At 57.5% G+C, this 13,333-nt stretch overlaps 1 protein-coding gene across 1 annotated transcript in view; it reads right to left on the reverse strand.

The window, feature by feature from the left end:
- OSBP2 (oxysterol binding protein 2) overlaps positions 1-13,333 on the reverse strand; it is a 90,603-nt gene that overhangs the window by 13,296 nt on the left and 63,974 nt on the right. The window contains 1 exon segment of the mRNA XM_079322167.1: positions 49-247. Coding sequence (XP_079178293.1) covers positions 49-247 — 199 coding nt within the window.

A 13,333-nucleotide genomic window follows, 5' to 3' on the forward strand; every position in this document is an offset into this window, starting at 1 on the left:
ATCCCCCCAGGCCCCAAGTACCCCCATCCCCCGTCCCCGTCCCCTGACCCTTGCTGGCGGCGGCGCTGCTGGCGCTGCCCGGGGCCAGCCCGGGCGCCCCGCGGCAGGCGCGCTCCAAGCTGTTGTGCTGCTTGGCCAGCTGCTCGATGGTCTCCTCCAGCCGGATCCGCTGCTCCCGCTCATGCTGCAGCAGCCGCTGCCATTTCCGGCTGTGGCTCTCGGCCAGCTCCAGGAAATCGCGGCAGGCCTGCGGAGGGAAGGGCGGGCTCGGCGGGGAGCGGGCGCGGCAGGCGGTGACACCCGCCCCGCTGCTCTCCCTGTCCGGCTGGGGCCGTGCAGCGCTGAACCGTCCCCAAGGAGGCGGCCGCAGCACGGACACCTGCCACAGCCTGCCACAGCCTGTCCCCAGCCCACTGTGGTCCCCAGGAGCCCAGGCTGGGCTCTCACAGCCCTCAGCCGAGCCCACAGCTTTTGAGTGGCACCTGCACGCCCAAATTCAGCAAATAAGGAACAGCTGGATGGGGCAGTGGTGCCTGGGGTGACAGCCACAGGCAGGAGAGGATCATAGAATCGTGGAATGGTTTGGGTGGGAAGGGACCTAAAGATCATCTGGTTCCATGGGCAGGGACACCTTCCACTTGCCCAGGGTGCTCCTTGCCCCAGTGTCTGACCTGGCTTGGGACACTTCCAGGGACCCAGGGGCAGCCACAGCTGCTCTGGGCCACTCAAGCCAGGAGCCAGAAGCCAGGCACACAGGAAGGATGCCCAGCTCCTCCCCAGAAGTGCACAGCACAGGGCCTGGCCTGGCCCCTGCAGCACATCCACAATGGCCAGAACCCCCCATTCCCCTCCAGCAGACCCCCCAGCCATGGGGACCCCACCCACCCACTGGGCACAGGGAAGGAGGGCTCAGGGAGTGCTCCAAGTGAAGCCTTGCAGTATACACAGCACCCCCATCCTGTGCCACCAGGCAGGGCACAGCTGGTACACCACAATCCAGGCTGGCAGGAGCACCCCTTGGTGCCAGCCCCGTTCCCAAAGCCCCCCAGGACGGGTAGGACCCAGCCCCAGCTGCACCAGATTCCCAGCAGGAGATTTCTGGGAGCAGGACATCCTCCAGGGCCAGGACAGCAGGACACTGCTGGCTGTCCCACACTGCCTCATCCCAGACAATGCTCTCTCAGCACAGCCCTGCCCTCACAGCTCTATTTTTAGCATATTTTCCATCTTGGATGAAACCCTGACCTTGCTGCTTCCGTTGCCATCAGCCCCACGTGCAGCTGAGCACGGAGACAGGGCTGCTCCTCCCACCCCAAATCTCTGCCAGATGCAACACACTGAACTTCTTCTTATGTTTCAAAACAGGATTTTTATGGCTTATTCTCCAGGAGCTGGCAACGTGAAGGGAAATCAACTGTGCTTGTGCAACTCCTTGTCATACCAAGGAAGTCCAATGAATAAATGCTAACTGAAAAACTCAAACCTATTCAAACCAGGGAGTTTTGGATGTCTGACAGACTTTCAGCATTCCCAGGACTTGCTTATTTTCTGTCTGCAGCTATTTGGATTCCACAGATGATTCATCCAGCTCTTGGCTTGGTTACTCAGTATTTGGGCTGCAGGTGGCACCTGAGGATCAAGGTAACTCCTGGTCAAGCAGAAGATTCAGGGTTTCAGCTTCCATGACTTGCTCTTATTTTACCAGGATTTGTCCAAGAAAAGCTCCAATTCATCACTTCATCAAACCTTTCCTTTGGATAGGAGCAGGATTTGAGACTCATCCAGGGAAAGAAGCTTTTCCTTTAAGGTTTTGCTTCACATACACCTGGAATATGGAGTGACCAGACCATACATGTGTCCCCTCCTTCATTCCTTGGATGCTTTTCCCACTGAAGGCAGGGAGAGCTCAGGATTCTGTCCCCCCAGAATTCCTGGCTGTGCTTCCATCTTACACGTGTTCAAAACTGGGATCAGCTCTGGAACCCTCCTGACAGCAGAGACCTGGAGGGGCTGCAGCGTGTCCAGGGCAGGGACAGAGCTGGGGAAGGGGCTGCAGCCCCAGGAGAGGCTGAGGGAGCTGGAAAGGGGCTCAGCCTGGAGCAAAGAAGGCTCAGGGGGCCCTTGTGGCTCTGCACAACTCCCTGACAGGAGGGGACAGCCGGGGGGGTCGGGCTCAGGGAACAGGGAACAGGGACAGGAGGAGAGGGAACGGCCTCAGGGTGGGCCAGGGGAGGCTCAGAGTGGGTATTAGGGAAGATTCCTTCACTGAAAGGGTGATCAGGCAATGACACAGCAGCCCAGGGCAGGGGTAGGTGCCCATCCCTGGAGGGATTTCCCAGCCACGTGGCACCAGGAGACAGGGACAGTGCTGGGGAATGGCTGGACTCTGCTCTCAGAGGGCCACACCAGATCCCACATTCTCAGGCCATGCTTTTACCTCCTCCTCTGGAAACAGCTCAGCTCCTCCCCACCCCAAAATCCTTCTGGGAGCCACCCATGGCCCAAAGCCCACGGGGACCCTGCCCTGGCCCTTCCCAGTGACACCATCCCAGGCTGGCCACTGGCTCTGTGTCCCACGAGTGCACTGGGCTAAGAGGATGAAACCAGGGCAAATAATGAGATATGGCCATGACCTTCCCATCCCAGCAAAGCTCATTATTTGCTCCAAAGGTCCAGTTCCACAGGCAGCAGGCAAAAAAAATGCCTAGTTTGGCACCAAGGGTGGGAATTGCTGGCTGCTCCCAGCTCAGGGTCTGAGCACTTTAAATGAGATCACCTGTAATTATCCCATTGCAATTAACCACTGGAAGGAAGGCTGGAAGGTGTAACAGGGAATTAGGGGGAAAGGAAGTAATTATGTAGGAGCCATGGAGGTGCAGGGCTGGGAGCTGGGAGGGTAACTTACTCCAGCAGCTGATGGGAATCAACATCTAAAGAAAAACAGCAGGTAATCTCTCACCCCAAATCTTCAAGGAGGATTCCATGCTGTATCCCAAAGGGAAATCTGCACCACTGAGCTTCATTTACAGCCATATAAAGAAATCCAAGTGATGAAGAATAGCTGTCAGCATTGCAGAGCATGGGGAAGTTTTGGGCAGAGGAGCAGGATAATCCTCATGAGGCCACAGACCCCACCATGGACTGTGGAGCTTCCAGGGGCAGGTCAGGACAATGCACAGTCCACAATGCATCCCACAATGTGGATTTAGGAGCTGGGATATGTACAGGGATTATTCCCTGGTTTTGAAAGGCTGTAGGGGCCCCTCTCTGCAGCCTCTTCCTCTGTAATTCAGACAATGGCTTGATCCAAACCGGATCAAAGGATCCAGGATAACCCAAACAACAATCCTGTTTGCTCCTTGTGATGTCAAGGGTGGAGAGGGGAGGATATCCTGCAAGGGGGATCTGCCAAACTCAGCCCCCATGGCTGCCACCAGCAGCCAAGAAAATTAAACTGATTAATTTGGGTTTACACCCCCTACAGCCAGACAGTGCCAAGTTCCACAGGGATGCTCACTGGAGGTGGCAGCAGCACCAAACAGACATCAGGGAATATTTTCTTACAGTCTCTGTTGACTGAGCTCAGTCCTGAGCCAAAACTCTTCCCTGTATGGAACAAGGGCTGCAGGGCATTGGGGTGAGGAGCTCAGACAGGAATATCCCAGCTCACCACTTATTCCTAGCATTAATCCCCTACCTTGGTGCTCCCAAGGCACAAACCATCCCAGCCACTGAGCAGGAGCAACACCTCAAAATCCAGCTTATAAAATTCTCATGGAGAGGTGGCTAAATTTAGTTCCAGCTGAACTTGCTCAGGGATGTAAGCAAGACTCAGCCACAGATCCACACGAGGCTGGCACAGGGACACAGGACAGTGGGAAGAGACTCCTTGTAAAATACACCCAAAGGGGAGCACAGAGCCCAGGCTGAAGGATAAAGTACAGGAAAAGTGATTCCCCAGTGAGATGTAGGGCTGAGGAGTTGAGGCCATGAAACCTTGAGAGGCACCACCCTTCTCAAAGCTCTCCCAGGATCCCTCCTCTGGAGAGGGGAGAAGAGGAAAGGGCAGAGGATGCTGTGCCCATGCCCACGTGCTTCTCATCCCACCAGGAGACTGGGTGTATCCTTCACAGCATCCAAACTGCTGCCTCCTGCTCACAGAGGGGCAGCAGGTACAGGAGGTGACAGAACATGACCTGGGTTTTGCCCCAGGTCCAGAGCTGGATCAAATCCTGAAGTTCTGAAGGCTGTTCTGCCTCAGCATCACCACACAGACAGGGCAGGAGAGCAGCAGCCAGGCTCACAGGTCACCAGTGACCTGAGATAAAAGCAAGCTCCATCCATGTGCAGCCCCTGACCTCCGGGAAGCCCAGTGTTACCTGCAGCCATGTGGCAGGGGGGACAGGTGGGTTCTCTTCCTCTCCATGGCTGGAAAATCTTGTGGTCAGTCCTAATCCAGCACTGACTAAGGAACTGTAAATCCCAGCCAAGACAGGGAGGCACAGCCAAGGTGGCCAAAAGAAATGGAAAAACACCACCCAGGCTCCTGCAAATTCCCGTGGAGGAAGAGGCAAAGTGCCATCGAGATCCTGCCCAGGAGCAGGAGACTTGGTGCCATCAGCTCTGCGGCCCCTCCCTGAGCCCAGCAGCTGCCGCTGCCAAGGGCATATTTAACACCTTTCACACATTTGTCACGGCAAATATCCCAATTTCACAGCTTGCTGCTGGCTAATGGGAACGTCGTTAACAGCCCCCAGATTATTCCTGCAAAGGGAAACCATCACCCGAGGTCACCCATGTCCTCCCAAGGTGGTGGTGTCACACACCCGCGGGGATCTCTGCTTCCTCAGTGGAGCTAACAGTCACAATCGGATGCAAGGGACAAAGAGATGAGGTTAATTAGCTTGAAAGGGTAAATGATTACAGCAAGACCTGCCAGACTTCGTGGAATCATGGAATGGTTTGGCTGGAAGGGACCTTAAAGCTCATTTTGTCTCAACTCCCTGCCTTGGGCAGGGACACCTCCCACTGTCCCAGGCTGCTCCAAGCCCCATCCAGCCTGGCCTTGGGCACTGCCAGGGATCCAGGGGCAGCCACAGCTGCTCTGGGCACCCTGTACCAGGGCCTGCCCACCCTCACAGGGAACAATTTCTGCCTGGGGTCACCACAGGGTGACAATCTCTGGGGCAGCCCCAGCACAGCTGAGCATTCCCAGTCTCCAGCATAACTGATGGATGCCGAGGGAACAGGCTCACACCTCAGTCCCAGAGGATCAGCCACACAAATCCAACCTTTGGGCAGGAAAAATCCAGTAGGGAAGTGCCTGCTGTTGTGGGACCAACACCTCCTGCTCCTCAAGGATGGGACAAGGACCACTTCATGACCCAGGAGTGACACGAGAGGAGGCAAGAGGCAGATGTGTTCAATCATCTCCTTTTCTTGGGTGAATCACAGAGCAGGAGCTGTCACTGCACTCAGCAGGGACAGAGCTCTGCGTTGGAGTGCCTGCCTGGGAGATAAGTGCTCCCTTCCTTCCTGGAGTCATCAAAAGCCTGGGACACAGCTGGCTGCTGCTTGCTGCAGAACAGCCCCCCGAGGGAAGGGCGACTGCACAGCCTCTGCTGGGCTCTGAACACAGCGAGGCACAGCAGGAAACCAGAGTCACAGCATCATGGGCTGGGTGGGGAGGGACCTTGGAGCTGTCTCATTCCACCCCCTCCGTGGGAATGGAGACTGCTCCAAGCCCTGTCCAACCTTCAACACTCCCAGGGATGGGGCTGAAGCCATTTGGGTTCAGAGTGGTGAGACAGTCACAATCTGCCACTGCACCCAGGGAGGGTTCATTTGTCCTTCCTCCCCCAAAAAGCACTTGGAGCAGCAAGCAAAGGGGAAATACAGGGATAGAGCCAATCTGAATCCCAAATCATCCCCCACACAGTCAGATGGACACGAGACATGGTCTGGAGTGTGGTCATCTGCTCGACAGCGATGGCACCCACAGCCATGCCAGGGCCCAAGGCCAAGCTGCTGCTCAGCCACACCAACACAGCCTGCTAAAATGAGCAAGTCTGTCCCAAATCCTTGCAGTGACCCTCAGCCAGCATCCCAGCTGTCTGAAGCAGGATGCAGGAGCAGGAACTGCTCCTCCCTGGGGCAGGGCTGGTGGGGAGAGCTGGGCTGAGCTTCAGCATGTCCTGACACCCTGAGAAACCAAGGTGACATGGCGTAAAACCCTGTGAGTTCAACATGGAAAATCAGCCCACTCCCTCTGCACCCACGGGGAATGGGTGCTACAAAAAAGCACAGACATGGAAAAGATCCTCAGTGACCCAAGGGGAAATGAGAAGGCTCCAGCCCACCCTCAATGCCACTGACAGCAGCTCAGCCACACCCTCAGTGCTTGAACAAGGTGCTCCCAAAATCCCTGACAGTCCCATCCCACGTGGCACCTTGTGCCCCAGCAGTGCCTGCTTCTCTCTGGGGTTCATGGATTCCCTGGGAGTCAGAGATGTCCACGATGGAGATGGCCAAGACTGGGATAGGTATGTCCATGATGGAGACACCCACACTGCAGTGGGGCCAGATCTTATATCCTGGTTGTGAATCTGGGAATTTTTCCACCTTACCATGTTATTTTGGGCCACCTGCCTAAAGGCCACAGACACACCAGTGCTCCAACCACATCCACCCTGCTCAGGGGCTCCTCAGAGCCGAGCTCACCCTGACCACCAGGGCTGGCACAGCATCCAGAACCCGCTGCAGCACCACTGTCAGCACTGTGGAATTCCCCCCATGCAATAAAGAGGGATTAGTGGGAAACAGTGGCAAATCCGCCGGGCTGGCTGTGCAAAGAGCTCTAATCCCAGCCCCACATGGCCTCCACACAGGAGGAATCACAGACTGCTCCACAACCAGCAGCACTAGGCAGGAGAGCAGGACCTGTTCAGTGAGGCTCTGGGAAGGGGAACCAGCCAACACTGCCCATGGGTTACACACCAAGGCAATGCCAGCCTGGAACTGTGCCACAAGAAGGATCTGGGTCTGGGTTTTGGTGGGAAAACAACAAAAGAATTTGCTGGATACTCAGGGGTGCTGACCCTTTCACCCCAAACCTCACTGAGTAACACCCAGCAGCCTCCACTGGCCATGCCAGAGGGTGCCAAGGACATGCTGCAACCAGTACAGAAGATATCCTGGGAGCTGAGACTGTGCTGGGACCTCCTGCTGCAGAGTGGCCATCACAGAACTGTGTCCCTGCAGGGCCTCTCCACAGCCACCTGTGCCAAAAATCCCCTCCCTGGGAAGCTTCCAGCACTGGCTCTTTCCCTGCACGGAGGTACCCCCAGGTGGCTGCTGCACACTCTTCATTCTGGTTGCTTGCCCAAGCCCTCAAACCCACCCCAGTAGTGGGGGACCCTCCCAGGGTCTGCACACGAGGAGAGCAGCTCCAATCTCCACCCCAGGCCCCTGGAGCCCTGGTGCTGGTGTGCCCAGAGAGCTCTGTCCTGCCAATGGCTCCAGGATGACAGATTTCCTGAGGCTCTCCCTGGCTGCTTCCCTCACCCCCTGATGGAGCAGATCTCAGGCTGGAGGAGCATCTGTCCAAGCACTCGGCAGCAGGAGCAGCTGGCACTGCCCGTGAGCAGCTCCAGCCCCGGGATCTGCAGAAGCTGCCTCGGATTGTCCCCTGCACTCAGCATCATGCAAACCTCCCCACGCCTGAGAGGGGCTGCAGGTTAGTGTCCACAATCCCCTCATCTCCCAGCTTCTTCCTGGGTAAATCCACAGGACAGCAGAGCTGCCATTCCACTTTTTCCCTCAGCTGGAGGAAGGAGCTGGAGTGAAGCATCTCGGGGCAGCAGCCCAGGGAAGAGCAAACACAGCCCAGAGGGATCACCCAGCAACGCTTTGACAGTGCCTCTCCCACAGCCCCATCCTGCCCCAGCCTCCAGGCAGGGGTGAGGGCTGCCAGGAGGATCCCTGGGCACAGGTTAATGGCAGAGGTGGTGCCTGGCTGGGCTGGCTCCCAGCTCAGCAGAGCAGCTGCTCAACCCCAGGCACTGCTGACGCTGCAGGGCCGTGCTGGGCCCACTGTCACAGCCCTGCTGACCCAGCAGCATGGCACAAACACTCCCAGCTCTCCTCAGGGGAACACTCATCCCTCTCAGCCAGAAACATCCACGAGGGAAGAGCTGCAAGAGGCACCCTCAGATGCTGGGGACAGATACATCCTCCCTACGCCTGCATGAGGTTCTGAGGGGAGCCTGGGACTGTCTGAAACCTCCTGGGGGTGACATGGACAGACGGAGGAGGAGAAGGAAACAGAAGAGGGGGAAGAAAGGTGAAAACCCCTGCAGCAGGGTGAGCAGGAGCACCCACTGAAAGCCCAGGCAGCACAGAGGCTGAGTACCCACACACCTGATAAAATCCAGCTGGAAGCACTCAGGGAGTGAAGATGAGGAGGGAGTGGAAGGAAGGCATTGCTTGTCTGAACAGATCTGATCAGAGATATCCTCACACTTCTACATTTAAAAACATCACAGGATGCTCCAGGAAAGGCACAGCAGCTCCGAGAGCAGGGGCCAGGCTCCCCATCTCCCCATCTCCCCATTTCCACTCCCCCAGCCCCACAGAGGAGGGACACAGCCCAGGGTGTCACTGTCACCCTCCCTCCCCCCGGGTAAGGACAAAGCACCCACCGGTGATTTCCTGGCCGGCCCCTCCGCAGCAGGATGGCGCAGCACAGCCCAGCCCGGCTGCAGCCCTCTCACCGGGGGATTAGGGCTGGGTTAGGATTTAATCCCACTGCCGGGGCTTTTCTGGGTCACTGACATGGTTTGCAGGCGCTGATTAGTGCGCGTCGTTAGCGCAGCAGGGATAATTAACGCAGCAGGGATAATTAACACAGCAGGGATAATTAACACAGCAGGGATAATTAACACAGCCCGGGAGAGCGGCTGCACCATCACCTGCTCACAGGGGCAGGGATGAGCCCTGTCTGGTGGGGTCTGCCTGGGGCTCTGCACAGCACAGCAGCTGCTGGGCTCACAGGGAATCCCTGCTCTGAAGAAGCAAATCCAGGGGTTAAAGAGGGAGTTTTGTCACTGCATGCTGGAATTAACCCCGGAATGGACAGGGCTGGACTGGGCTGAACTGGGAGCAGCCAGCAGGCTGCTGGTCCCTCCTTGCTGCCCAGAGGGAGGAGGTCAGTCCCACCAGTCTGTCTGTGCCACAATGGGTTTGGGGACGCCAAGGGACAGACCACATATCCATCCTCATAGGAAGCAGTTCAGCACAGTGACATGCCCAAGGGAGGGACCAACAGCATCACCCCAGCCAGGTGACCCCAGGGACTCTGGGCCTCCCAGCTTTGAGCAGCTCCCCAAGCAGACACAGACACTCACAGGGTGTATCCATCATCTACCAGTGGATAAACCCAGAACACACACACCAGGCTAAAGGCTGTGCTGGGCAACCTGAGGCTGCTCAGAGCAGGTGCTCAGCATCACCAGAGTGAACATGGAAACAGTTTGGGGAGTATGGATCAATCACAGCAGCATCTCCATGGGGCAGAGGGGGCTCAGTGCTCCACAGGGAAGCTGCAGGCAGAGGAGCAGCTCTGGGGAAGTACATCTTGTGCCCAGGCAGCTCATTCCAGCACAGGCACCCGAAAGGCTCCAGATAAATCAACTCCACTATGCAGATGCCACTCAAAGTCCCCAAGGAGCCCAGTGTGGCTGCAGGGAGAGGCCAGAGGCTCCCTGAGCCACTGGCAGATGGCATGGGGCTACCCCAAAAGTGCTGCTGAACCAGAGCACTGCCCTGGAGAGATCCATAGAAATCCTGCCAGGACTGGAGGATGCAGCCTCTGGGGTGCTGCTGGGTGTCCTGGAGGGGCTTAAACTGGCAACCTGGGGGCCCTTTCCTGGAAGAGAGACAGTACATGCTGTCCACCTCACTCTGGCTCCAGCTCCAGTCTCAGAAACCCTCCTGGCAGGCCTGAAGGATGGAGGGTGCTCTGTGCTGTCTCAGGTGCTGCTGCTCCAGACAGGTTCATTCCCATGGGAAAAGAAAATCTGGATGGGAAATCAGCCTGCCTCAAAGCACGTGCTGGCAGCCCTGCAGGACAGGCTGGGGTGGCCAGCAGTGCCTCTCAAGGGCAAGTGAGCCCCTTGTTCCTGGGACTGCCTGCTCCAGGCAGTCCCTTCTCACCAAATCCTGATGGAGCCAGCATCTCCCACCCAACAACACACCCCTGCTCCTCCCACCCTTCCCTGTCTGGGCTGCACTGGCATGGCAGAGCCTTCCTGCACCCTTGCTCCTCCAAAACCTCAAGAGAAAACACAAACCAGCCCAGGAATGACACAGGCAAGTCCAAGCCCTGCTGCTCTCCACGCTCCAGTTCCTTGAGGAAGCACAAACCTCTGCCACAGCATCCCCATTCCCATTAAAAACCTATTTCTATCACCACCCACAGCCCTGTGAGCTCTTCCCAACGCCCAAACTGGCTTCCTCAGAGCATCCACACGTCCCTCCTGCCTGCTGTCTCCTGCTGAATGATGAGACAGAGTTTCCCCACTCCTGGATGAGTGTGCACAACTCAGTGCACTGCTCTGGATCCTCGGGGCCTCTCATCCTGGTAATTTGTTACTTCTTATTTTTACACATCTCCCACTCCTCCCCCGTGGCAGATTGTGCCTTGGCTTTCCTGTCTGCTGCCCAGCCCTGCTGACACCAGGCTCCTCCATCCCAGCGAGCCTGGACTCTGCCTGGTGAGATTCCAATAGGGAGCAGAGCCAACAGGAGGCTCAGAGAGCTCTGGGCTTCAGTTTATGAGCTGCAACAGCCAGTGTGAAACCCAGCACGTCTGAAATCCTCACCTGCAGCACAACAGCCCAGCACATCCTGCTCTGTCCCACCCAAACCTTTTCCCATCACTCCCAGCACCACCTGTCCAGGTGATGCCCCCAGCCTCTGGAGAGGAGCACCCAGACCACAGAGGGAAGGTCACCTTGGCAGCAAAGCTCTTGCATTTCCATCTCTATTTATTTATTTCCTGTGCTTGCTGCACTCCCTGCGGCTCCGGGGCCATTTACATAATCGGATCAGAGGCAGCTGCACAGAACTGCACACGCCAGCCAGAGCCCCCAGCCTGCTTCCCTTCCCTTCCCTTCCCTTCCCTTCCCTTCCCTTCCCTTCCCTTCCCTTCCCTTCCCTTCCCTTCCCTTCCCTTCCCTTCCCTTCCCTTCCCTTCCCTTCCCTTCCCTTCCCTTCCCTTCCCTGGGACACCCATTCCTTCCCTACAGCACCCATTCCTTTCCCAGAGCACCCATTCCTTTCCCAGAGCACCCATTCCTTCCCCGGAGCACCCATTCCTTCCCTACAGCACCCATTCCTTCCCTGGAGCACCCATTCCTTTCCCAGAGCACCCATTCCTTCCCTGGAGCACCCATTCCTTCCCTACAGCACCCATTCCTTCCCCAAGCACCCATTCCTTTCCCCAAGCACCCATTCCTTCTCCGGAGCACCCATTCCTTCCCCGGAGCACCCATTCCTTTCCCAGAGCACCCATTCCTTCCCCGGAGCACCCATTCCTTCCCTGGAGCACCCATTCCTTCCCTACAGCACCCATTCCTTCCCTACAGCACCCATTCCTTTCCCCAAGCACCCATTCCTTCTCCGGAGCACCCATTCCTTCCCCAGAGCACCCATTCCTTCCCTGAAGCACCCATTCCTTCCCCAGAGCACCCATTCCTTTCCCAGAGCACCCATTCCTTCCCCGGAGCACCCATTCCTTCCCTGGAGCACCCATTCCTTCCCTGGAGCGCCCATTCCTTCCCCGGAGCACCCATTCCTTCCCCGGAGCACCCATTCCTTCCCTGGAGCACCCATTCCTTCCCTACAGCACCCATTCCTTTCCCCAAGCACCCATTCCTTCTCCGGAGCACCCATTCCTTTCCCAGAGCACCCATTCCTTCCCCGGAGCACCCATTCCTTCCCCGGAGCACCCATTCCTTCCCTACAGCACCCATTCCTTCCCAACAGCACCCATTCCTTCCCTACAGCACCCATTCCTTCCCAACAGCACCCATTCCTTCACTGTGGAGCACCCATCCTTTCCTCCCCTAGCCCTCCTCTCTTCCCTGAAGCACTCATCCCTTCTTCCCTGATCCTTCCCCAGAGCACCCATCCCTTCTTCCCAGGAGCAGCCACCCTTTCCACTCACAGCCCCAGCACCAAACCTCACAGATCCAAATCCACTCCCCTGGAGCAGATCCATGAGCTTTGGTGCTGCAGCCAGGGCAGAGCCAGGACACAGAGCATCCACCAGCCCAGTGCTGCCAGCTGGGATCTCCCCAGGAGAAACTTGATGAGCAAGGACAATTTAATTTCTCCTGCAACGAACTCCTGGCCTGGCAAAAGCACCCTGTGTTCCCATGGGATATGTGCTCAGGGATGGAGGTGGGCATGAGCACGGTGTGTTTTTACCAGGAAGCTCCACGTGCCTCCCTGGAGCAATGTTTCATGTTCTCTACAGAAGATTTTGGGACCTTTGCACTGCACAGGGCTCCCCCCAAGCCCCCACAAGAGGCTCCTGACAGCTCCAGAAGGCATCAGCCCATCTAAAAGGAGTAATCAAGGCACAGAAAGGGATCCGTGCTGGAAACGGTGACAGTGTGGCTTGGAGCCACCATTCCCTGTGACACTGCTTGTCCCTCTCCTGCCTTTCTAAACCAGCCCCTCAACTGTCCCCCTGCCCACAGCTCCATCACCTCCTCCCAAAACAACCAGCTCAGCAGGGATCTGGGAGAGCAACAACCTCCTCCCGGAGCTGCCATGCTGCTCCCACCCTGCTCCTTCAGTCCTGCCCCCCAGGGCACAGCCTTTCCCTCGGGCATCTCCCACCCTGCTCCTTCAGTCCTGCCCCTCTGGGGCACAGCCTTTCCCTCGGGCATCTCCCACCCTGCTCCTTCCAATCCTGCCCCCCAGGGCACAGCCTTTCCCTCGGGCATCTCCCACCCTGCTCCTTCCAATCCTGCCCCCCAGGGCACAGCCTTTCCCTCGGGCATCTCCCACCCTGCTCCTTCCAGTCCTGCCCCTCTGGGGCACAGCCTTTCCCTCGGGCATCTCCCACCCTGCTCCTTCCAATCCTGCCCTCTAGGGCACAGCCTTTCCCTCGGGCATCTCCCACCCTGCTCTTTCCAATCCTGCCCCTCAGGGCACAGCCCTGCCCTCAGGCATCTCTTCAGGATGCCCATCCAGAGCCCAAGTACCAAGGATGCTGCTGGACACAGATCCACAGCATCCACGTGAGAACATGCCCTGTCACCCC

Source organism: Erithacus rubecula (assembly GCF_903797595.1).
Source record: "Erithacus rubecula genome assembly, chromosome: 19".
Lineage (NCBI taxonomy): Eukaryota > Metazoa > Chordata > Aves > Passeriformes > Muscicapidae > Erithacus > Erithacus rubecula.